The following is a 21,623-nucleotide window of genomic DNA, read 5'->3' on the forward strand; positions in this document are numbered from 1 at the left end:
ATGTGTGTCTTTCTGAACAAGGTACTTAGTTTTTTGTATGGATTCTGCACTAGTTTTCATGAAATCTTACATTACTAAGTCATCCTTTATTTTGTTAGCACATGTTCCTCTGCTTCTGGGGAGAGAAATAGACCCAGTGAGCCTTGCGTTTGCACTTCTTATTAAGGCCTGCAGGTGGCAGCTAAGTGACTTAACTTGGGAAGGTGTTAGTAGCTAAAGAGATTGGACTGAATATGAGAACCTGCAGTTTGTAGATATCTAAGCTCTGTATCCAGGTAGACTCAAGGTAAATATAAATATCACCTACCCACACTTCACTTTCAGAAACTTAAGGTTGAAACCAGCAGGTAATGTAAAAATATATCTTAAAAAAGCATCATGCAGGCAATCCTAGGGAAGGGGATACTGTGCTGAGAGAAGGTTGGTGTGACCTTGGTTCATTGCTGTCCTCTGGCCATGTGGGCGTCCCTGGCGGCTCACTTGGTAAGGAATTTGCCTGCCGTGCAGGAGACTCCTTTCAATGCAGAAGACCTGTTTCAACCCCTGGGTCAGGAAGATCTCCAGGAGAAGGAAATAGCAATACACTCTAGTAGACTTGCCTGGGAATCCCATGGACAGAGGAGCCTGTTGGGCTATAGTCCATGGGGTCAGAGAGAGTGAGACATGACTTAGCAACTAAACCACCACCATCTGGCCGTGTTAGGTTGGACTGCTATCCTGTCTGTCTGAGAGAGTGACCTATAACTGGTAAAGCAAAGGATTATTTAACAATCCTAATAGCATAATTGATACTTTTATGATTCAGTATTTAAGTGAGTGTTGAAATATTTAGGAATTAATGTGATTTTCTAAAGGGCTTTAATTGTTATATAAGAATTAAGGTCTTTTTGCTTCCTGATTCATTTTCCTTTTGTCTCACAGCAATACTTTACGGGTTACCCGTTCTGCTGCCCCGAGCACACTGGACAGTTCCAGCACTGCCCCTGCTCAGCTGGGGAAGAAAGGCAAAGAATTTGAATTCTCACAGTTGCCCCTCAAAGTGGAGTTCCTGGAGTGCAGCGCCAAGGGTGGAAGAGGGGATGCTGGCTCTGCTGACATCCAGGACTTGGAAAAGTGGCTGGCTAAAATCGCCTGAGGACTAGATCCAAACACAAGATGCGAATGTGTGTATGTGTGAATGACAGTTTTGGAAAAGGATTTGGTAGTCTGGAGGGAATATTTCAAATGTAGTTAGGAACTTTTCCTTATTCTGGAAACAAATTATTGTTGAACCCAGTGTGGAATTTTTTTTTTATTAAGTTCAGTTCTCCCATACTGCTTTCAAGCTAGTTATTTGCTTTGCTTTGTGTCTTCCCTTTTTAAAGTGTATGTAAGATCCCTTTAGTATATGCTTGGTGTAAGGTCGAGGTCTAACAAGTGGACCTCAAACAGAGAGGATACTATCATGAGAATATGATGTCATCTAATGTGTTTTCTTATCCTCTGCTTCTGTGCTTTGGCCCCCTTATCCTGGAAACAAAGCTGTCTTGTGTGGGTCTGGGTGATTTCCAGTTACCCTTCATGGGCAGTACATGAATCTTCAGATTTGTTGGTACAGTTATAACATGGTCTCCGGACATGTAAAGGCAGGTTGAAAACAGCAAGGCCATGCTGACAGTGGTCTGTTCTTCATCAGCTCAGTTACTTGTCCACACTCTAGCCTTGTAACACTTAGGTTTCAGAAACGTTATGAATTCTTGGAGTCATTCCTAGACGATGGAACTGTAAGTGCTAAATCCCCAAATGCTACTAAAATGTACACTAGAAATGACCATTCTAGTGGTTTCCCTTAACTACGGAACATGTGGAGATTTAGAAGCTGTTCTGTTTTTCTGATGCATGAGTGCTCCTGGGCTATATCTTTATGTGCTGTTTGATGAGCTCCTATTTTGTACTCATAGCATGAATGCTGTGGAACAAATACAAGATGAAAAAAGTTGTCTGTAGATTGTTAAAGTGCACATTCACTGATGGTTTTTTTTTAAAAGCAATTTCAAAGTGATGTTCTTTGCTATCTTTTTAAATGTATGGCTTTATAAATGGCTTTTTATAAATGATTAATATATAGGCTTCCCTGGTGGCTCAGTCCATAAAGAATCCACCTGCAATGCAGGAGACCCACCTGAGTACAGGAGACTCTGTGCACTGAGTGCCGGAGAAATGATTAATATATTTCTTGGTAAATAAAACAGCCTGTGTATGGGGCTTCCTTGGTGGCTCAGTGGTGAAGAATCCGCCTGCCAGTGCAAGAGACACAGATTCGATTCCCTGATGCAGGGAGATACCACATGCTGCAGAGCAACTATCGAGCCTGTGCTCTAGAGCCCAGGAGCTGCAACTGCTGCAGCCTACACGCCCTAGAGCCCGCGCTCCACAGCAAGAGAAGCGAGAAGCCACAGCGAGAAGCCCGCACACTGCAGCTAGAGAGTAGCCTGCTTGCCACAACTGGAGAGAAGCCTGTGCAGCAACAAAACCCATCATAGCCCCCTGCCCCCAAAATAAAAACTGTCTAGCGCAAAGCATTTACATAGAATGGTAGAGTGAATACAGGTAGGCGCACGTGTTAGAATTCAGGCCTATCTCCACATTTCTGGGGCCTAATGATGGTAACGTACATAGAAACTTCAATCCCTACTTCAAACACTCAGAGATAAGCCAACTAAAGATTAAAAAGGAGACAAAGGTGGCTGTGGTTAGGTGAAACACTAATCCCAGCACAGTGAGGGAAGAGCCATAAAAGAGGAGGTGCAGGATGCTCCAGGAGTATGCAGTGGGACCCTCGTAACGTTGCCTTGAGGGTCGGGGAGAGGTGACGGAGAATGGCGTGGAGCCAGTGGCATCCCAGTGAGTGTGGTCCCCACATACATGTGCTGTGGCCCAGGCCTCTGCCTGCTGTCTTCATTCCTGTGTGTCACTCTGGCTCTGCCTCAGAGCCCCTGCCCCTTCCCCGCTCCCACGACCTGCATCACATAGCTTGCTGCTGGAGTATGAAATAAACCCTGGCTGACACAGAGATGCCATGAGTCCAGCCCTGGCGGGTTCTTATTGGGACGTGTCACTGCTGATACGTCTTCCTGTCTTTTGGACTCTTTCTTGCCTTTTCCTTATTAGCCAAGTAGTTTTAGGAAGTAGGTAAGAAGAATGAACTAGAAACTCAACAGGTATGTGATAAATGTGACATGTTCACATAATCAAAGGCAGTGCTCACCTAAATAAACATCAGTGGCCGATGCTTCCATTAAGAGGCATGCGTGTGCTGTCGGCTGTTCTGTTGCTTTTTCCAGAGGTGAGAAAGTGTTTCACTTCATTAGAGGAAGAAATACCTGAAACAAGTGACTGAAGAAGGGGAGCAAGGTTGAATTTTATTCAAGACCTTAAAGATGATCTTTTGGAAAAGGAAAGTTATATCTCAAACAGTGATTCTCAGATGTTAGCATGCATCAGAATTAAGTGATGCTTGTTAAATAGCTCATCTGAGGACCCCACTTCTGAGCATTCAGTTCAGCAGTAGGACTCATGTGGTCTCGGGAGTCTGCATGCATGACATGACCAAGCACCTGGGACTCCTGGGAGCAGTCTCACAGGTGACCTGGCCTCCTGGAGTATCGCATATGCCTTCAGTGTGCTTTGTTACGTTCTCTGGGCCACGGGCCATGTTTGTTTATTTTATTTTACGGTGCCAGGTCTTAGTTGTGGCACGCTGGGTCTTTAGTTGTGGCATGCAAACTCTTAGTTGCAGCACGTGGCATCTAATTCCATGATCAGGGATCAAACCCGAGCCCCTTGCATTGGAAGCACGGACCGAGTCTTAGCCACTGGACTGCCAGGGACGTCTCAGGCCCTGTTTAGTTTTACTCTCAGGGTGAAGTAAGCAGGCAGGTTACATAGTCCTTCTGGGCGCACTCATTCTGCCTCCTAACTCTGCCACAGATATCCCATTGTTGTGGGTCTGGGCCACCGTGACTCGTCCTTGGGAGCTTGGGTTATCAATGGGAGGTCAAATTATCTTCCTGTGGCCCTGAAGCCATTCAGCCAAAGTAGGCCCATTTCTTCTTGGGCTGGGAGCCAAGTATGGCTAGAGTGGAAAGAGGGCTGTCAGGTCACAGGGCCAGCAGACTCAGCCTGACTGTGTGTCACAGATGGGAACATGGCAGTGTCTGAGCCACTGCATGTTGGAGGCAGAGACTGCTCTCTGGGCCTTTGCCTCCTGATGGGAAAGAACCTGTGCTCTGCGAGTGCAGAGGTGCAGATTGCAGTGCAGTGTGCACTGACTGCCCTGGTAAACACCACCCACTTCCAGAATGGAGTCTCTAGTGGTACAGAGCACACCTGCAGATCGAGGCTGCCCGTTCATTCCAGCTCTTTAAACACTTTACAGACATTCTGGGGCCTTCGTAGCCCCTCTCCTGCCTGTTTGCTGGAGTTTAATTTCTGATCAGCGTTAACTGCTGTTGCTGGGGACTACCTGGGGTCTGCCCTTAGATTTCCCCATGCTGTCTCAGTGCTCCTTCTGTGAGGAAAAGGCACTTGGCTGTGTTCTGTTGGTTTGAGATCATTTCAGCCAGAATATTGTGCTTTTTCTTTTTTTTAAAGGTTTGAATTTAGAATGAAATCAAGGCTTCAATTGGTTTATGCCCGTTCTCACCTAAAGGTGTATTAGCAGCAGTTACAATGCTTACCTCTTCCATTCCAGCCCTTTGAGTACTTAAAGAAAGGTGGTTACCTCACCTGACTTTTGCACAAGAAAGTAGTTCCACTTCCTTTTTCAACTATGAAATCCTGACCTGTTGACTACTCACACGAGCTGTGTATGGCGTTCAGAAAATGCCAAAATTCATTCGGAAAATGACAAGCACTGTGCCCAAATCTGGGAATTCTAAGTGTGACATACTTCCTGCTTTTGTGGGCATACAGTCACATTCTCAGGTGAAGAAATAGCCCCTGCTTTCCCCTCTCATTAGCACAGGCTCCATCTTGGCTGAACCAACCTGTCCGCAACCCCCTCCCCTGCCCCCGGCCATCCCTCCCACCATGCTGCATGCCCAGGCTGAGCTGCCTCAGTACCATCCTCACTTTGGCCCTTGTCTGGCTGCACCGCCCATGCAGCCCCAGCATGGCCTCAGTGCCTCCTGGGATCCTAGCGTTCCCCACCCTCACCCCATATGTGAGACACTTGGTGTTCTTTTGACTTCAGATATTTTTGTTTCAACTGAAATATGCTTTTTTTAAAAGAAAAATTGGGGGTTATCGTAGGATTATCAAAGCTCCTTTCTGCACCCTTGGTCACTGGGTGACCAAAACACAGCTACAGGGATAGAGGAGACGACCTCAAGCAACATACCTTGATGGCTTGCAGGCGCTGCAGGTAGGACATTCACAACTCCAGTTTTAACACTCAGTCTGGGAAGCCCCAGCATGCTTCCTTCACCTGCTGGATGTTGTGCGTGTAAGCAGGATGCTCAGGGAGACAACCCACTCCCTTTCCTGTCTGTAGTCACATTGCCCTGAATACCAGTCTTGGGGAAAAGCTGTCTGGAACAGCATTCCTCTAGCTTTGGTCTGGTCCGTACAGGCATGTGCACTTGGGCTCTCAGGCCTCAGCCCCTCGACTTGCCTGGTAACGCCTCCACCTCACAGTTTACACCTGGCACCCAGGGAAGTTAGGCTCAGTGGGCAGGGAATCTTAACTGCCTACCCCTCCTAATCAGAGATGGCTTCCTTGAGGTGGCAGATTGGAGGGTGTTCCAGAAACCTTTAGAACCTTTAAAGGAGAAAGACAGTGAAGTTGAACTTGATGAAGAAAACCTGGTGGTCTTGGCTTTCCCTACGGCCCCAGGATTCCCAGCATTCCCAGTCCAGGGCAGTGGTGGGTCGGATCTTGGCCTCTGTGTTCTCTTTGGGTTGGTCCCCTGGCCTTCAGGGCCCCTTTTAGTCTGGAGGTGCTGAGACCTGAAGGGCTGTCTTAGGGATGTTCTCTAATTGGTGTGAGATGCTGCTGGAGGGCGTACGAGGTAGCTTCATGTCATCTGAAAGGTGATTGTGGTTCATCTTAAATTCTTGCCTTTAAATACTTTCCAGAAATCATGGGAATAGAGATCCAGCCTCTATACCCACCCTTCCTAACCCTCAGCCATTGCAAGTGGAGAGCAGGGATGACAGGAGATAACACAGAGCCCTGAGTCTCTCAGTTCTGCCTGGAGTTTCCCTTTCCATCAGCCTTCAGGCAGAATGGAGATGAAAGTTCAGCGTGTCCTGCCTTTTCCCCTTCTGAGTTGAGAGCCCAGTGAGGAGCAGGAGGGAAAAGCAAAAGGTGGTGGTGAACACACCACCCAGACATGAGGAGGGTCTTCTTCATGGAGCATGCATTTAAAGAAATCTGTTTTTCCACACCCCTTCCACCAATATATAACCACACCGCTGAGAAACATGAAACAAGAGGCTTTGTGTTGAGAATTAGGACAGTTTATTGTTTGATCAACATGCTGAGTCTTCCACATTTTACACAGTTTTATGTAAAGTCAATGTGGCCATTTAAGCCTGCTGAGCCAGTGAGATGGGAATGCCATCCTCTGTGCTCCTCATGGCCAATCACTTCCATGGGGCCGGGTGAGGAGGAAGGTGACACACACCTTGTGATACACGCTGGCCGTCAGCCTATGGAGATTTCCCACTAGAAGGCGGCTTCCAATCCCACTGCAAGGATAAACCACACCCCACCATGAGCATCAGCAGGGGCGCGGTCAGGGGGTTGTCTGGTGTCCAGGGAGTTTATGCATTGAGAGCTCAAGGTTTTGGATCACTGAAATAGTTTATTTCAAACAAAAAATCCAAAGGGTGCCCTGGTGTGACAATCAGAGTGGACTTGGGGGCTGGCCCTTCTTTGCAATGGAGGAACCTGAAATGTCCTCAGATACACCGGTCTGAGGAGCACACGTGCCCTGTAGCCCTGTGTGCCAGTGCACAGTCACATTTGTTACACACATGTCAGCGACAGATGAGTGAAAACACCTTGATTCTGACTGCTTGCAGTTCACTGGGTAATCATAAGCGAGTCACCCTTCTCGGACCTGGTTTTCCTGCATTTCCTGCAGGAAGGGTTGTGAGCCTTCCGCCTCACTCTGCTGTGGCCAGGGGACAATGTCTCACATTCTTGGGGGAGAGGTAGTTAGGAAACTGGTGCGCACTGGTTGATGCCCAGACACTTCAGCTCGGCTGCCCCTCGTGTGGCTCAGACACGCCTCACAGCCCTCAGCTACCTGTTCTCACATCCTGACACCCTCACCTGCCTTCTGCCACGTGGAGAAATGAGGCTTCTCTGCCTGCAGGACACCGAAGCCAGCGGTGCCATTCTTGTCACACCTGGTACTTGAGGGCAGGGGCTTCCAGCACTGCTGCCACCGGGGAAACGACAACATCACATCCAGTATGTGTCCACACTCTCGGCTACCACCATAGCAATCCTCGTTTCTGCTGCCTGAAACACTCAAACTGATCTGGCCATTGCTCCTCAGACCTGGGCCATCTCAGACCAACTGAGGATGCTGACAGGAAGAGTGCGGTGACAGTGACGGCAGGGAGGCCTCTGACCGAGTCAGCATGCTTGCTAACCTTGGACCACACGGCTGCAGCTCTAGCACCTGAGATGCCGAGACTACCCCTTCGCTCTGGCACGTCTGCATTCATAAACATGCTTTCTGCTTTCTCCACCATATGCTCGATTTTTCAGATGACCACAAAACAGGAGCTTTACTGACAGCATTTTTTCCTTTTTTTTTTTTTTTTGAGATTCCTCAAAGTAATAGAGAGGGCCACAGAAGATGAGCCTGCTGTACTCCCAGGTCAAGGGTGCTCTGTAGAGAGACAGACTGAACCACGAGCTAAACTGAGATCATTTCCTAAAAGGGTCCCTCCTCTCTGCCTCGTGCTAGCCCACTTGGATCCAGCAATGATGGGATACTCTCACCAGGAATGCTGAGGAATTTCATGACATTCTCTTCAAGGGAACCTGATCATTTCATTATTGAACCTTAAGTCTGAGACAAGATCCTACCTACAAGCAAGAGGACAGTGATGTCACCTGCCCCCAATGGGAGCCAAGGAGCCAAAGCCCTTCTGTGCTGGAGGTCTGGCTGCCCTGACAGATCCAGGAAGAGGGGTGGAGATGAGGCCCAAGGAGGGCACTCATGGAACAATGTGGCACCACCAGGATAAGAGGATAAGGGGAGGCAGTTGCCCTCCCCACCTCCCCTCTCCTACAGGGCTGGGAGAGCTGGGCTCAGGAGAGAGGATGTCATGTATGTGTTGGGAAAGGAGGGCTCACGGAGGCCACATCAAGCCACATTGTATCTACTTCATCTCTTACTATTATTCTAGGCTGTGATGGGAAAAAAAACATGAGAAGGGGGCTGAGTTTCACCTTTTTAACAAAAATTTTAAAGAAAAAGTACTCTTTAGTACCAAGAAAATAAAAATCCACCATCCATTCACTGAGACCCAATGAGATCCCTGCAAATTGGGCTGCCCTAGGGGCCACAAGCAATGGCCCTCACTGCCAGCCAGGCTTGGTGCTGTCACCTGGACTCCTATGAATTCTCACGAGGTAAGTAAGCACTCTTCCAACAAGCACCACTTGGGGGTGTGCCATGGTGGGGGTACTGGCCCACATGGGCATGCACACTTGTGCATATAAGTACAGACAGAAACAGTGTGCATGTTCCCAGGGTCTATTTTTGCCTTTAGTTAACACATCTATGCATTGTTTTATTGATGGCAAGACAATCACAAGTTTTTGGACAATATTAAGTATTTCTTATTTCGACACATTGCAGTACTTTTGGATTTCCAAAACTGATATCACAATGCAAGTTCCAACTTGAGAGCAGGAAAAACAAGAATATACATCGAGCACACGTATCTTTGTGAGAATGTGTGTGGAAGGTGTATACACAAGTCTATCTCTATATATAATTATGTACACACATATAAAAACTCAACATGTGACATTGGAATTACGTTCGTACGTTGGTCTTTACCTTCTGGAAGAGGAGCTCAGTGGGAATTCTGCTTCCTCTTTGCTTCACCTGAAGATAAACTTCTCTCTAAAGATCAGCTCTGACACACAGTCCCCTTAGCTGAGTCTGTGACAGGCCCACTGGACACAGTATCAGTGAGTCCTGCCAGGTCCCTGCTGCACTTAGTAGCTGCCATTCTGGATTAGTTTCTGAGAAGTTCCAAACTCAACATAATAACTTGTTGGGATCCTGCTTGATGGTGGAATTTACTCCCTACCATACGCCAGATAGTCATTTAGCTCGTCTATGACAAGCCTAACAGCAGCCTGGAGGAAGAGCCAGGGTTCACTGATTTTGGCCAGAGTGGTACCCTCCGCCTGGCTCTGTGCAGACTCGGAGTTGGTGAGTCTGGATCTATTTGGAATGCTGGTCAAGTGGGCAGCATCACTTAGTGAAAGAGAGTTCTTTTCAAAGATTTACAGATAGGTCCTCAAGACTAAGTCCTTCTCAGAAATGAGTCAAAAATGGCCAGGACGGCTCTCCGGAAAGCCTTATGGGGACCCCACCTCAGCTCTACCCTCAAGCGACCAGAGTGCTGCTACAATATCTGCAAAGGTCTGTGCACAAAAATGTCAACTCCCGGCACCAGGGAGACAGAAACACGTCAAGAGGTCAGCTTTTCCAAAACAGCACTCTGCAGTAGTAGCAACCAAGGATCAGCAAACGCATCTTCCTGGTGGCAGGTCTGCAGACCCTCCCTTCCCCCACCACAGACAGGCCAATCCTGTGTGCAACAGGCTCCAGATTCCCTGGCATCCAAGGAGGAGGGCTTCAGGGGCACACACTGAGGTTCCTTCTGCCTTTCCCTTAGCTTCAAACCAGACACGTTTGCTGATCGTTGGACGGCTTGGTTAAAACATTTTCATGACTACATATGGTGCCCCCAATCTATAAACTACACCTTGCCCAGCCCACAGTTGCCAACAGCACCCCGTCCTTCCTTCCTGCCCATGACCTCTTGCTCTGCCAGTCACTGGGTGGACCACAGAGCACAGACAGTTGCCTGTGGCAAGTGTCCTCCACCACCTTCAAGGCTTTTCAGGGAGGGGAAAGAGGCAGACGTGATTCCAGTGGGCCTGGCCTGGGCTCCCTGCAGTTCACAGGCCTTACTTCAGCTCAGGGCTGTGGCTCGTGTCCTACTCTGGCCACAGAAGGACGGAGTCAGAGCTGCCTCTTCAGAGCCTGTTTCCTTCCATCAGTGTTTCATTTAACTACAGAGGGCCTGTTTGGTGAGGCCTGGTTGGTCTGGGCCAGACAGCCTGGGGATTGGAGCCTAAATAAATTGCCCAGTTAATTGTTTAAATTTATTGGTCTGAGGGTGGGAGGAGGGCAGAGGTGATGAACCATTAAAAGAGGACAGGAAGGAGGAGGTGTGTGGAAAAGGTTCTCTGTAAGTTTACAAATATACAAAAACAAAAAGCACATCTTTCAAATAAAAATGACTACATTTTTATCTGGCAAAAAGTTGTATACACATGATTTAAATTTTTTTTTTAAATTTTAAGTTTTTGGCAATCTTAATAAAGTACAATATATTACAACCAAACCAAAAAATAGTTGTTTAAGTAACAGCTGTTAAGAGTGACATGATCCCTGATGCCCAGCCTCCCTCCCCACCCACCCGACTCCTAGAGACAGAGAGAAAAGAAAACTCCTCCCATCTGGATAAGCTCATCTCCCACCCCCCGTAGGAAGCTAACCAATAGGAAGCAACACAACAAGCGAGTAGTGTCAAAGGAAGCCGGGGTCAGGCTGCATTAGCAGGAGCAGCCGCCCTCGCTGGCCGGGGGCTCCTGGGGTTTGTCCAGCTTGATGTCAATCACTGCAGGAGCGGGGCTAAGGAAGATGACTGGCAGAGAAGCTCCCACCTGACTCCCGCCCCGGTACCCACTCAGCTGCCCTGCACAGCCCCTCTGTCCCTCCCCAAACACCCAGGGGCTTGCACTTCGCTTAGCCTGGGTGGGTAAGATGCAGGGTCGCCAGGTCCCGCCCTTCCTCCTCTTTCCGGACCGTCCCCCACAGCATTACCTCTGTCTACCAGAAGCAAAGCTTGTCCTGGGGCTGTGGGACCACTACCTAAACACAGGCTTGACAGACCCTTTCTCAAAAGCCTTCCTAGTGGGGAGCCTCGGCCTTGTTCCCTGTCAGCCGCACCCTGAAGTACACAGGAGGTGCAGAGCCTGCCGGCGGGTGTACAGCCCACCTCGCCAACCTCAGGGCTACCTGAGGTTGCTGTGCTCAGGTGGGCACAGCAACCTTGACCCCCTCACTTCAAGCTCCAGTTAGAGGGGGTCCTAGACTCTGAGCTTGCTGCTGTGAGAAGCCACACCCCTTCTCTAGCCCTTTCCATGGATGCCCTGGGGAGTGTGGGTTGGAGGAGCACCAATAGGAACTGCCAGAGTTGGGTGGAACAGTCCTTCTATGGGATCAGTTGCCTGCGTCCCAAAGAGGTTTTGTGGCCCCTATGTAAGGGCAATGGGAGAGGTGCTTCAGGAGTCAAGCAGTATAAAAAACTATGCTTCCCTAAAGACACCTTGCCTTTTCCCTCCTTACCACTTTTTTTGCCACTGGCCATGGCATATATTCTGAGTATGACCTTGTCCATGACTTTTCCTTATTTTTTTTTATTTTTATGGTCCCTAAACCTCAATATTCTTTTGTATATTTTTATCTTGTTTCATGTGTATGTAGTATTACATATACATAAACATACATTTTTTATAACATGGCAAAGTATAGATAAACTAGTAAAAAGACAAGAAACAACTGACTTCCTTTCCACTGGGCAAATCGGACCACCTGTCTGAGCCTCAGTTTCAGCCTCTGCGTGTGGCCCAAGGTAGAGTGGACTGGGTGAGTGGTGTGCAGACCCTGTCCCCGGGGCAGTGGGGAGGCGCCAGGCTGTGCCAGGCTGGGTTGAGGAGGCAGTTGTCTCATGCAGAGGAGGCTGAACCATGCTGAGATCATCTCTGAGTGTACCGAAGTGGAGATTCTGCTTGTCCACATGAAACACAAATCTGTGTTCACTAGAAAGGGCACTCACTATTTCTCACTCCTTGCCCCACACTGTCACTCCACACACATCCCTCTGGCACCCCCACTCTGTTTTGGAAGCTTGTTTGGTTCAAGCTGGACGGGGTCTTGAAGACCTCGGAGTTCAGCCTCATTCCTGTACATATGAGGCTCCACAGCACAGCTGCCCATCAGGAAGGCTGGCCTGGGGACCAGGCAAGGGTTTGTCCACTGTTCTAATATATCATGTGATAAATCCATGAATAAATGAGTTCTGCAACATCTTTCACTCACTTGTCAAAGGAAAAGGATACTCCCTTCTTTGCTTTTCTCCTGGACATTCTCCATTCCAGGCAGAGCCGAGGCCACACGTCGGAAGAGCTAGGAAGAGGGGAGATGCAGCATGAGCCCCATCCTTCCTCCTCTGCTCCTGGCATGCCCACCTTCTGCCTCTTCTCACCCTCGCCTCAGGCTCTACTCCTGTCCTGTCCTGCTGACTGCCTCCTGGACAGCAGAGACTGCACCCTTGACGGAAGGGACTGCACCTAACTTCTCCCTCCCACCCCCTAGCACCCCTGACGGCACTGGGCCCCAGCAGGCCTCTCACCCAGGCAGGCTGGCCTCGGGGTCTCGGGGGCTGAGTGTGGGTCATGGTGATGGCCAGGGATCCACCCCCGGGCAGAAAATGATCTAGGCCCTGGAAAGCTTCTGTCCCACTGGCCATCTGGGGGCCAGGTGTGGGGAAGTGGCTTTCAAGTGCCCTTATGACAATGACCCTCTCTTCAGGGAGTCTTGCGAGTCCACAGCATCGAGGCAGCTGGCTTCTAGGAGCCAGGGCCACAGTCAGAGTGGAGGAGACTTTTCAGAGGGAATAAGGACATGGGAGTGTGTGATATTGTGGGTTTGCTTGGGCGTGGGCGAGTGTGACTGTGTGTCCTGTGTGTAGAGGAGTGTGTGTGGTGTGGATGTGGATGTGCGGCATCTGTGTGTGTGTGTGGGGGGGTGCGTGTGTGCGACATGTATGTGCACATGCGGGGTTTCTGTGCCTGTGTGTTTGTAAGTGTGCATGGAGAGCTGTGTGGTGTGTGTCTGCGTGCATGTGCTCACTGGGGCAGGGGTCAACAGGGTGTCAGGGGTGCTGGCAGGACCTACGGTGATGGAACCTAGGGGGATGACAGCAAGTACAAGACAGAAGATTCTGAATGCTCTTCCCATCTGTTGACAAACACCAACTGCAGGAACTAGGTGAGCTCTGGCCTTAAGACGTCACTGCCTGAGCTCTCTGAAGACAGGGTGAGGCTCATTCATGGTCTCATGGCAGAGCCCAGTCACATGGGACCACCCAGGCTGGGTGACAGGACCCAACGTGGTGAGGGTGAGGGCCCAAGTCGGGAAGACGCTGGTGGGTGGGGTGCAGAGAGGGGTAGGAGGGGTGCAGAAGTCCAGTCAGTCACTTGCCAAGCCTTCCTCCATGATGCCCCAGGCAGCCCCACTCCACCTGTCTGGCTGTCAAAATAGTCACAGCCTCTGTCAGTGGCCAAGTTGTCAGTCAAACAGAAGCTCTAAGGGTCACATGGGGGCCTCTGAGGGCAGACAGGCTCACATTCAGAGTCCAGGAGCCTGCACTGCACGGAGACTCCTCTGAACCACCCAGGGTTGAACTGACTATACACAACTCTTGCTCAGACCATTGCCTGGCTTCCAGAATGTTATGGAAAGGGGGCATCAGCATCTCTGTCCACTGGGGGCAGAGGCCACCTGCCCTCTGGACCACTGACCTCTGCTTCCCCGCCCTCCAGGCCTTTCCATCAGGACCGCGCAGAGCCACAACCTGGTGTCTCCTGTAGGCCTCCAGGGACAGGGGAGGCTGGTAAGGGGGTGTGAGTGAACAGAGCAATGCTGAGGCCCTCCAGCTGGGGCGGGGGCATCCCCTGGGTCTGGGAGCTCATTCTGTCCCTTCCCGCTCCTCTGCCACTTCCCACTGGCACAACACTGCCCAGGCCGGGTAAACCTTCAAACCCTCACTGCGTGTGGCCAGCTGCTGCATGGCAGCTTGTCTAGTGCTCTTGGACACTGCTGGGGGTGCCCGGGCAGAAGTGACCCCAGCAAGGCCCCAGCGCCCCTCCAGCCCCACCTGTGCCCATGCCAGTCCCCTGCCCAGGCAGCCCCCTCGTCATCAGCTATCCAAGTCCTCTTTTCCTTGAAGACACGGGATCCTCACCTTTTTTGAACCCAAAACTCCTTTGGCAGGCTACTGAAGGTTATGGCCTCCTTTCAAGCATGTGAAATGAATGGTCAACTGTCCATAGAATTCTCCAGGCACGAATACTGGAGTGGGTGGCCATTCCCTTCTCCAGGGGATCTTCCCAACCCAGGGATTGAACCTGGGTCTCCTGCATTGCAGGCAGATTCTTTACCATCTGAGCCACCAGGAAAGCCCAAGTTTTATGTAAAGGAAACTATGTAGTATTGAAATAAATTTCTAAACTCTTTAAAGATACAGACTCTTGACACAGCAACACCTGTGCTTCCTCAGGAATGTGTTAAAGAGCCGGAGCTGGCAGAGGACCCCCTGAGATACTGAGGGGTAAACGCTCAAGAGACGAGACACCAATAAAGCCAGGGGAGCTACTAACACACGGAGTCCTGTTGCTACGCTCGTGGCCACAGAAAATGCTGCCAATCTCTCAGGGGGTGGTGCAGAGACAGGTGCAGTTGTTTCCACCCAAGTCCACTGACCTGCTGAAGGCCATCTGTGAGAAGCCTCTTGCTCTGAGGCTCAGCCCTAACCCCAGCCCTTCTACGGCTCCTCTGAGGAGTCTGACTCTGCAGGCCCCCCTCCTGTGAGCTCTAACCTCACTGAGGGTGGGCTCTTTTCCCCAAGTCTACCTGGCCCAACACAGCCCCAGGTGCTTGCCAAGCACAATGCAGGAACCCCAAAATGCTGAGTGGATGGACTCTCCTGCATGCCCATCCCAAGTGAGGGAACAGGTAGGAAAGTGCTGCTTCTTGGCTGCCTAGAAGCTGGGGGCTGGACAGCCACGGCAGCTTAGGGGCCACGGGGCTGGCTGCTGGGTGCAGCTGATCCCATAGCCCCCGATACCCTGAGGGCAAGCAGTTAGCTCTGGAGGGACTCACTCCCCATCGGGTGGGCCACCTGGTCACTAGCCCCTGGCACCAGAAGCCCAGTGTGGGCCCCTGGTCAAGGCGGCACCTCCCACCTGCTTCACGTTGTAGCCAGTCTTCGCACTGGTCTCGATGAACATGACGCTCAGTTCTTTGGCACGCTGCTCGCCCTCCTCTATGGTTATCTGCCTGGAGGGGAGATGAGGGGAACCAGTTTTCAGTAGAGAAGGAGCCCCCAGTTGGGGTGGAGGGAGCGGCCTCAGATGATGAAGGCACTTCAGTTGGCCTGAGACCACGGCTGAACTGCAGGGTTCCCTCAGGGCACATGAGGTGCAGAGCAGAGCAGGAAGCCAGCATCCCCACTCCACTCCTTGGCAGTACTGTCCAGTCCAGGAGCTGGCCCTGTGGCTGGTGGGCTGCTGGCCCCTACCCACTTTTCCCAGGATCACCACTGCCAGAGCACACATTTGTCACACTCCGCCAGCTACAGACCACCTCTCTGGGTGGTACCACCAGCCCCATTTGCCAAATGAGCACATTGAGGTCAAAAGTAATGGCCCCAAGGTCATCTACTGCAAAGAAGCTGGGCTTTGAGCTCTGTTTTCTTCACTTCAAGGACAAGATTTTAATGAAGCAGCTTCTCATTCAGAATACTCCCTAAATGGTCAGAGTGCATTTCAGGAGGCCCTCAGTCCATGATTGGTTGCTTTATCTGCCCCAGGAGATACGGAAAGGGTGCCGAGGTGAGCCCTATTCCTGGAGGGCAGCCTCTTTAGGGACAGTGTCACACCCAGACATAGAGCTGGACCAGGAAACTCTGTGTGTTCACGCCTGGGGACCAGGCCCTTCACACTCACTCCAGCATCAGCACAGGCGTTTCCCGGGGCAGGACCAGTGGGAGCCCGAGGGCCACTGTGTCCATGACTGAGCTGAGGCCAGGCCCAGACCATGCATTGCTGGGCTGGCCAGGAACATGTGAGCTTTCAAAGCCTTTGGGGCCCCAACGGGGCCCTTCCCAGATGCAGGGGGCCAGGTCAGACAGGGCACTCACCACCTACAAGTCCCAGGACACCCCATCCAGGAGGTGTTGCAGAGGAGGGCGGGGGGTGGCCCAGACCACCTACCTCTTGTCGGCCAGGTCCGTCTTGTTGCCCACCAGCATGATGATCACATCACTGCCCCTCTCTGTCCTGACATCATCAATCCACTTAGAGGTCTGCTGGAAGGAGTTGAGATCTGGAGGTGGAAAGCAGGGATAAAGCTTGGCATGAGAGGTGGCCCTGTGGGAGAGGGGAAGGGTGGGTGGGGAGGGCGTGCACCCTCAGATACCTGGGCAGGGTAGCCGGGAGCACAGACCAGCAGGCCTGGACCTAACGTCTGGGTGTATTTGTGGAACTGTGCTGCGGGCCCCCGAAACCCCTCACATTGCTGAGCCACTCACTGGGGGGAGGTCATGGCACCTGAAAGACCACTGGGTCATGATTCGCTCCATGAACTAGTGGTTTTTGGGCCCATCTGAGAGTCAGATCTGACTTTGCAGCTCAGAGCAGAGTGAGGTATGAGTGCAGTGGGCTTGGCTGAGCTGGAAACACTGTGATGCTGTGTGTGGGAGAGACCATGGCAGCCCTGGGGCAGGAGGGCCCTGCAGGGTGGCCTCCCACTGACAGGAGCTCACAGGGGTTTCCGAACAGTACCCACAGGCCCTGCAAGTAAGGGGAGTGCGAAGTGGGCCCAGGAGCAGACAAAAGCCAGGAGAGGCCAGTGTTTTCAGGGCAGTCCCCTCCTCAGTCAGAAGCTGAGACAGGCTCCCAGAGGAACAGCCATAGTGTGATGCCCACCACTCAGCAACCTGCAGGCCCAAGGGGAGGCGAAGCTCCCTGTCCTGGGAACCTGGGCTTCCCACAGGCATCAGGGGCCCAGGCCTCCTCAGGGCCCTGCTTCCATGCTCTCAGGTGTGCAAGGAGCATGTGGTCAGGGAGACGGTGGGAGTAGGAGGTGGGGAGGGCTAGAGGCAGCAGGCTGGGGCATCCTCTCACCATAAGCTTGACTGCTGCCCAAGGGTTTGCAAGGTGTGTGCCATGACACCTGCCTGGGGAGTGGGGCTCTGCACCGGGCCCTAGCCCTCACCCCCAGCACACAAGTCTCCCTCAGAGTTGTGTGTCTCTCTCTAGAACAGCTGATTTGGTCAGAAGAGCCACAGGGCATGAGATGAACAGCCCACCCACGGCCCCCAGGGACCCACTGGGCCTCCCCTCCCAGAGAGCCCTGTAAGGAGCTGGGGTGCTGCTAATAGAACCACGGTTGCCAGGCCAAGGCTGGTCCACGGACCAGCATCTTTTCACACCTGCACGTGTACACACACACACCATACGAAGAAGTTGCTCCCTAGGGGTCTTTCTGACAGCCAGGGCCCAGGATGGTGCTGAGGGGCAGGAGAAGGGCCAGCCCTGTGAGCATCTGCTCTGCTCCACACACAGGCCTCTGCTCTGAACAGGGCCATCCTGGTCCAGTATGCCGTGGCTGGTGCAGGATGGGGGAAGGCTCAAAAGCAACTCACTCTCCACTCTGAACACCTGCCTCTCTGCAGTCAGAGGACAAGCACACACACGTGTATATGCACACACACACACACACGCTGCACCCTGGCTGGGGCCGCATCTGGCCTCTGGAGCCCTGTGAGCTGTCCCCTGCCCAACACCCAGGCCCCATACTCACTTGTGATGTCGTACACCACCACGGCCACGGTGGAGTCCCGGATATAGCTGGGGATCAGGCTGCGGAACCTCTCCTGGCCGGCTGTGTCCCAGAGCTGCAGTCGCACCTGTCGCAGGGTGGGCAGGAGGTTCAGGGCATGGTGAGGTCCTCAGGGTGGGAGCAGGGGGCTGGGGGGAAGTTCTGCGGTGCTGGCACTGCCAGCTCTGGGCAGGTATGGGCTTTTAGGGGTGCCCAATACAGGCCCCAGGTGATAGGTCCCAGGGAGCCCTCCCTGTCCTCCCAGGTCTCCAGTCAGGCACTCACCGTACGATCCTCCAAGTACATGGTTTTTGACAAGAAGTCAATCCCAATAGTTGCCTGTTAGAGAAGAGGATAGAACAGTCAAAACTGAAAGGTCTCAGGCAGGAGGGCAAAAGCTGAGTCATCCAGGCAGGGACACAGCCAGCAAAAGGGGTCGTCACCCAGGCCAAGCCTTGGGTGGGTTCTATTTTGCTGTCCCACACCCCAACTCAACAGTGAATCCTCTCGTCCCTCTCAGAGGAAATGAGATAAATAAGGATGAGGACAGGTTGTTTTTTAAGAGAGTGACACATTCTTTGGAGAGGAAGAGAAAAGTGCTTCAGAAAAAGGATAAGAGAACAGGGGAGGAAGCTTGCTTGGGAACAAGGCCACTGGATCTCCTGCCCAACTCAGGTGGGGGCCTGGAGGAGCAGGAGCTGCGTGGTCTCCCTGTCCCAGCCTGCTTGTGCCCTGACCACCTCCTTGCCTCCCAGCCTCCCCTGCAAAAGCCTCTCTCCTCAGACCTGGACTTCAGGTGCCTGGCTTGGGCTCACTGCTGCCCAGGTGGGTGGGGGTGGAACGGGAGCAGGGCAGCTTGCCGGCATGGGGACAGAGAGCAGCTGGCTTCCCACAGGAGCATCACATCCAGCCACAGCAGCATCTTGCTGGGAAACCCCACTGGCTCTTTTCTACCCAAACCAACACACTGGAAGTCAACTGTCTGTGTCACGCCTGTGCTTCCACTCTCCTAGCATCAGGTGAGGCCACTGGACCAGAGGGAAGGACCCAGCACTCAACTGCTGTATGGCCTGAAACAGGCCACCCAAGCTTTACGGGCCTCACCAGCACTCAGTGTTTGTGACAGGAGCCAAGATGCTGTCAACGTGGAACAGTCACCGCCACGCAATTAATAACAAGGAAGACTCAGACAGCGTGAATGTCGGGGCACCGGTGAAGTACAGTGTGGTCCACCCATATGATGAAAGCTTGGCATTCATTAAAAATCACGTTCTTGAAAAGTATTTAAGGATTTCAGGAAACAGTCATTAAGTAAAAGAAAGCAGATTACAAAACATCAGCTTGATTAACTGAAGGAGAGATATAAGCATTTTTCTTGTTTTCCTAGATGCGGAAGTGAAGGCACGACACACTAAGGCCTTAACAGTAGCAGAGTCCAAGTACTGACGCTATGGGTGATTTCTGTTTGTTTGTTTCCTTCATTATACTTGTCTCCATTTTCTACAATGAACATATAATAGTTCTAAAAGCAAAATTTAAAGTATTGTTTTAAAAATATAAGGTTTAAAAAAATAAGCTTAGTTGAATGGAAAATTGACTTCTGGCTACAAAAACCACAACCAAAGAAACCCAAGGAAATAGAAAAGCCCAGGTCTGCAGGCCCCCAGCTGACTGCAAGCAGGTGTGTGTATACCTCCGACTCCCTCCCATTTCACAAAGGAGTTAAGGTGACTGTGTCCTCCTGGGAGCTTGCTTTAGTGCAAAGACAGGGAGTGTCAAGGAATCACACAATCCTAGAACATTCATGCTAAACAAATACCTTAGACACAACTCAGTCCTCTACTCTGGAGACCAGGAAAGTTAAAGCCCATGCCTACTGTGACTCTGCCAACCAATGGCAGAGGTAAGAGGATCGGCGTAAAATCTTGGCATCACTTGAGCACTTTCAACCCCAGCTTTGTACACCTTTCCAGCATGGTGTAGCTGCTGGCGAATGTGGAATTGATGAGCTGCTTGTGGAATGAGCTTTGTTCCTTAACAGCTACATTAGGTCCGTTTTATTAGTATATGTTAGAGCAATGATCCTTGTCTGCTGATGCCCACAAAGAGAAATGGACAGAGCAGTTGGACATCCCTCAACTCCAGTGCTCAGTGGGCTCCCCAGCGCCTGCCAAGCTCCTTCCATAAAGTGACCCTTGAGCTAAAAACCAGGTTCATGACTTCAAGATTGGTGACAGGGACCGGTGGCTGTCCCCAACATGAAGTCTCCCTTTATACAGTATTAGGGCTCCAAACATAAAAATGAACTCATAGCTGCAGCTGGGTGGCTAAGTTCTGGTCAATGGGATATGAAGGTGACACGTGTACCTTCTGAGATGGGTCCCTCATGGGGAGGCGGGATGGACCCATAGCTGCCCCTTGCCCTTTCCCGCTGCTTGGAATAAAGACAGGTGATAATAAGTCATACTGGCCCATTTAGATGAGAGTGACAGAGTAGTGATGACTGGTGAACAAGACAGAGGAAGCCTGAGTTCCTGCCCTGTAGAGCTTGTCTCTGCAGCCTGAGACTCTTAGACTATTGTGTGACAGAGAACTGAACTATCTTGCCTAAGCCACAGTTATTTGGGGTTTCTTTTTAACATGCCTTAGCTCTGACCTAACGAATAGAGCAAAGAACCACAGAGAAACATGCCCCTAAAAGGTTGGCAGCATGGATGGTGATGGTGATGGTGATGTTCCTGATGATAATGTAACAACGATACCATTTCAGCTCATATGTGCTTCCATGGAGGACAGAGAAGTCACCAGATGACACGACAAGGATTGTGCCATGTGGGTCAGGCCCTAGTAAGCCTGATCAATGGCCTCCATAATCATAAAAGCCATCTACTGAACACTCACATACTTTACTACCCCTAACAACAGTCTGACCAAGTCAGCAGTAATGATGAGTCAGGCTAAAAGGACCAACTTCCTACCTCTCTGGCTGTCTCCCACCTTTAGTCCCACTTTCATGCTTCTTTTCATATCAGAGAAATATCTGGTTCCTTAACTGCCCACTCTCTTAGACCTCTTCTGGCCACACTTTCCACCCAACCAGGCTGCGGAGCCACTGCAACAAGACCTTCCTGCAACCTGGTGCCAAAGCACGTGTCCTTGGACACAGCTGAGCCATCAGCTCTGCTCAAAAACATCTCCCTAAATTCTGCTTCTGATGATGATTAAATAGCTTGTTTTAAACTAACCCACCCAAGCTGCTGCTGCTGCTGCTAAGTCGCTTCAGTCGTGTCCAACTCTGTGCGACCCCATAGACGGCAGCCCACCAGGCTCCCCCGTCCCTGGACTTCTCCAGGCAAGAACACTGGAGTGGGTTGCCATTTCTTTCTCCAATGCATGAAAGTGAAAAGTGAAAGTGAAGTTGCTCAGTCGTGTCCGACTCTCAGCGACCCCATGGACTGCAGCCTACCAGGCTCCTCCACCCATGGGATTTTCCAGGCAAGAGTACTGGAGTGGGGTGCCATTCATTGCCTTTTCTGAACCCACCCAAGACAACTATTATAAACCCTGGACAAGTACAAGAAATAATTTGCAATCACTGAAAATTCAGTGACCAAAACAGGCAGACAAATAGAGGGGTTATAA

The 21,623-nt window shown here is 51.2% G+C and overlaps 2 protein-coding genes across 2 annotated transcripts in view; one reads left to right on the plus strand and one right to left on the minus strand.

The window, feature by feature from the left end:
• SRPRB (SRP receptor subunit beta) overlaps positions 1-2,039 on the plus strand; it is a 40,412-nt gene extending 38,373 nt beyond the window's left edge. The window contains exon 7 of the mRNA XM_086316072.1: positions 922-2,039. Within this exon, the coding sequence (XP_086172198.1) occupies positions 922-1,135 (214 nt within the window). The 3' untranslated portion in view covers positions 1,136-2,039. The remainder of the gene's footprint in view (positions 1-921) is intronic.
• Positions 2,040-10,536: 8,497 nt separating this feature from the next.
• Positions 10,537-21,623, minus strand: part of RAB6B (RAB6B, member RAS oncogene family) — a 55,266-nt gene continuing 44,179 nt past the window's right edge. The window contains exons 3-8 of the mRNA XM_086316097.1: positions 18,267-18,320; positions 17,964-18,069; positions 16,373-16,484; positions 15,344-15,437; positions 12,437-12,503; positions 10,537-10,932 (exon numbers count right to left, since the gene is read on the minus strand). Coding sequence (XP_086172223.1) covers positions 10,868-10,932; positions 12,437-12,503; positions 15,344-15,437; positions 16,373-16,484; positions 17,964-18,069; positions 18,267-18,320 — 498 coding nt within the window. The 3' untranslated portion in view covers positions 10,537-10,867. The remainder of the gene's footprint in view (positions 10,933-12,436; positions 12,504-15,343; positions 15,438-16,372; positions 16,485-17,963; positions 18,070-18,266; positions 18,321-21,623) is intronic.

The sequence above is a fragment of the Bos grunniens genome, chromosome 1 (assembly GCF_055505025.1).
Source record: "Bos grunniens cultivar Pamir isolate PY7600 chromosome 1, Bosgru_T2T1.0, whole genome shotgun sequence".
NCBI classification, from domain to species: Eukaryota; Metazoa; Chordata; class Mammalia; order Artiodactyla; family Bovidae; genus Bos; species Bos grunniens.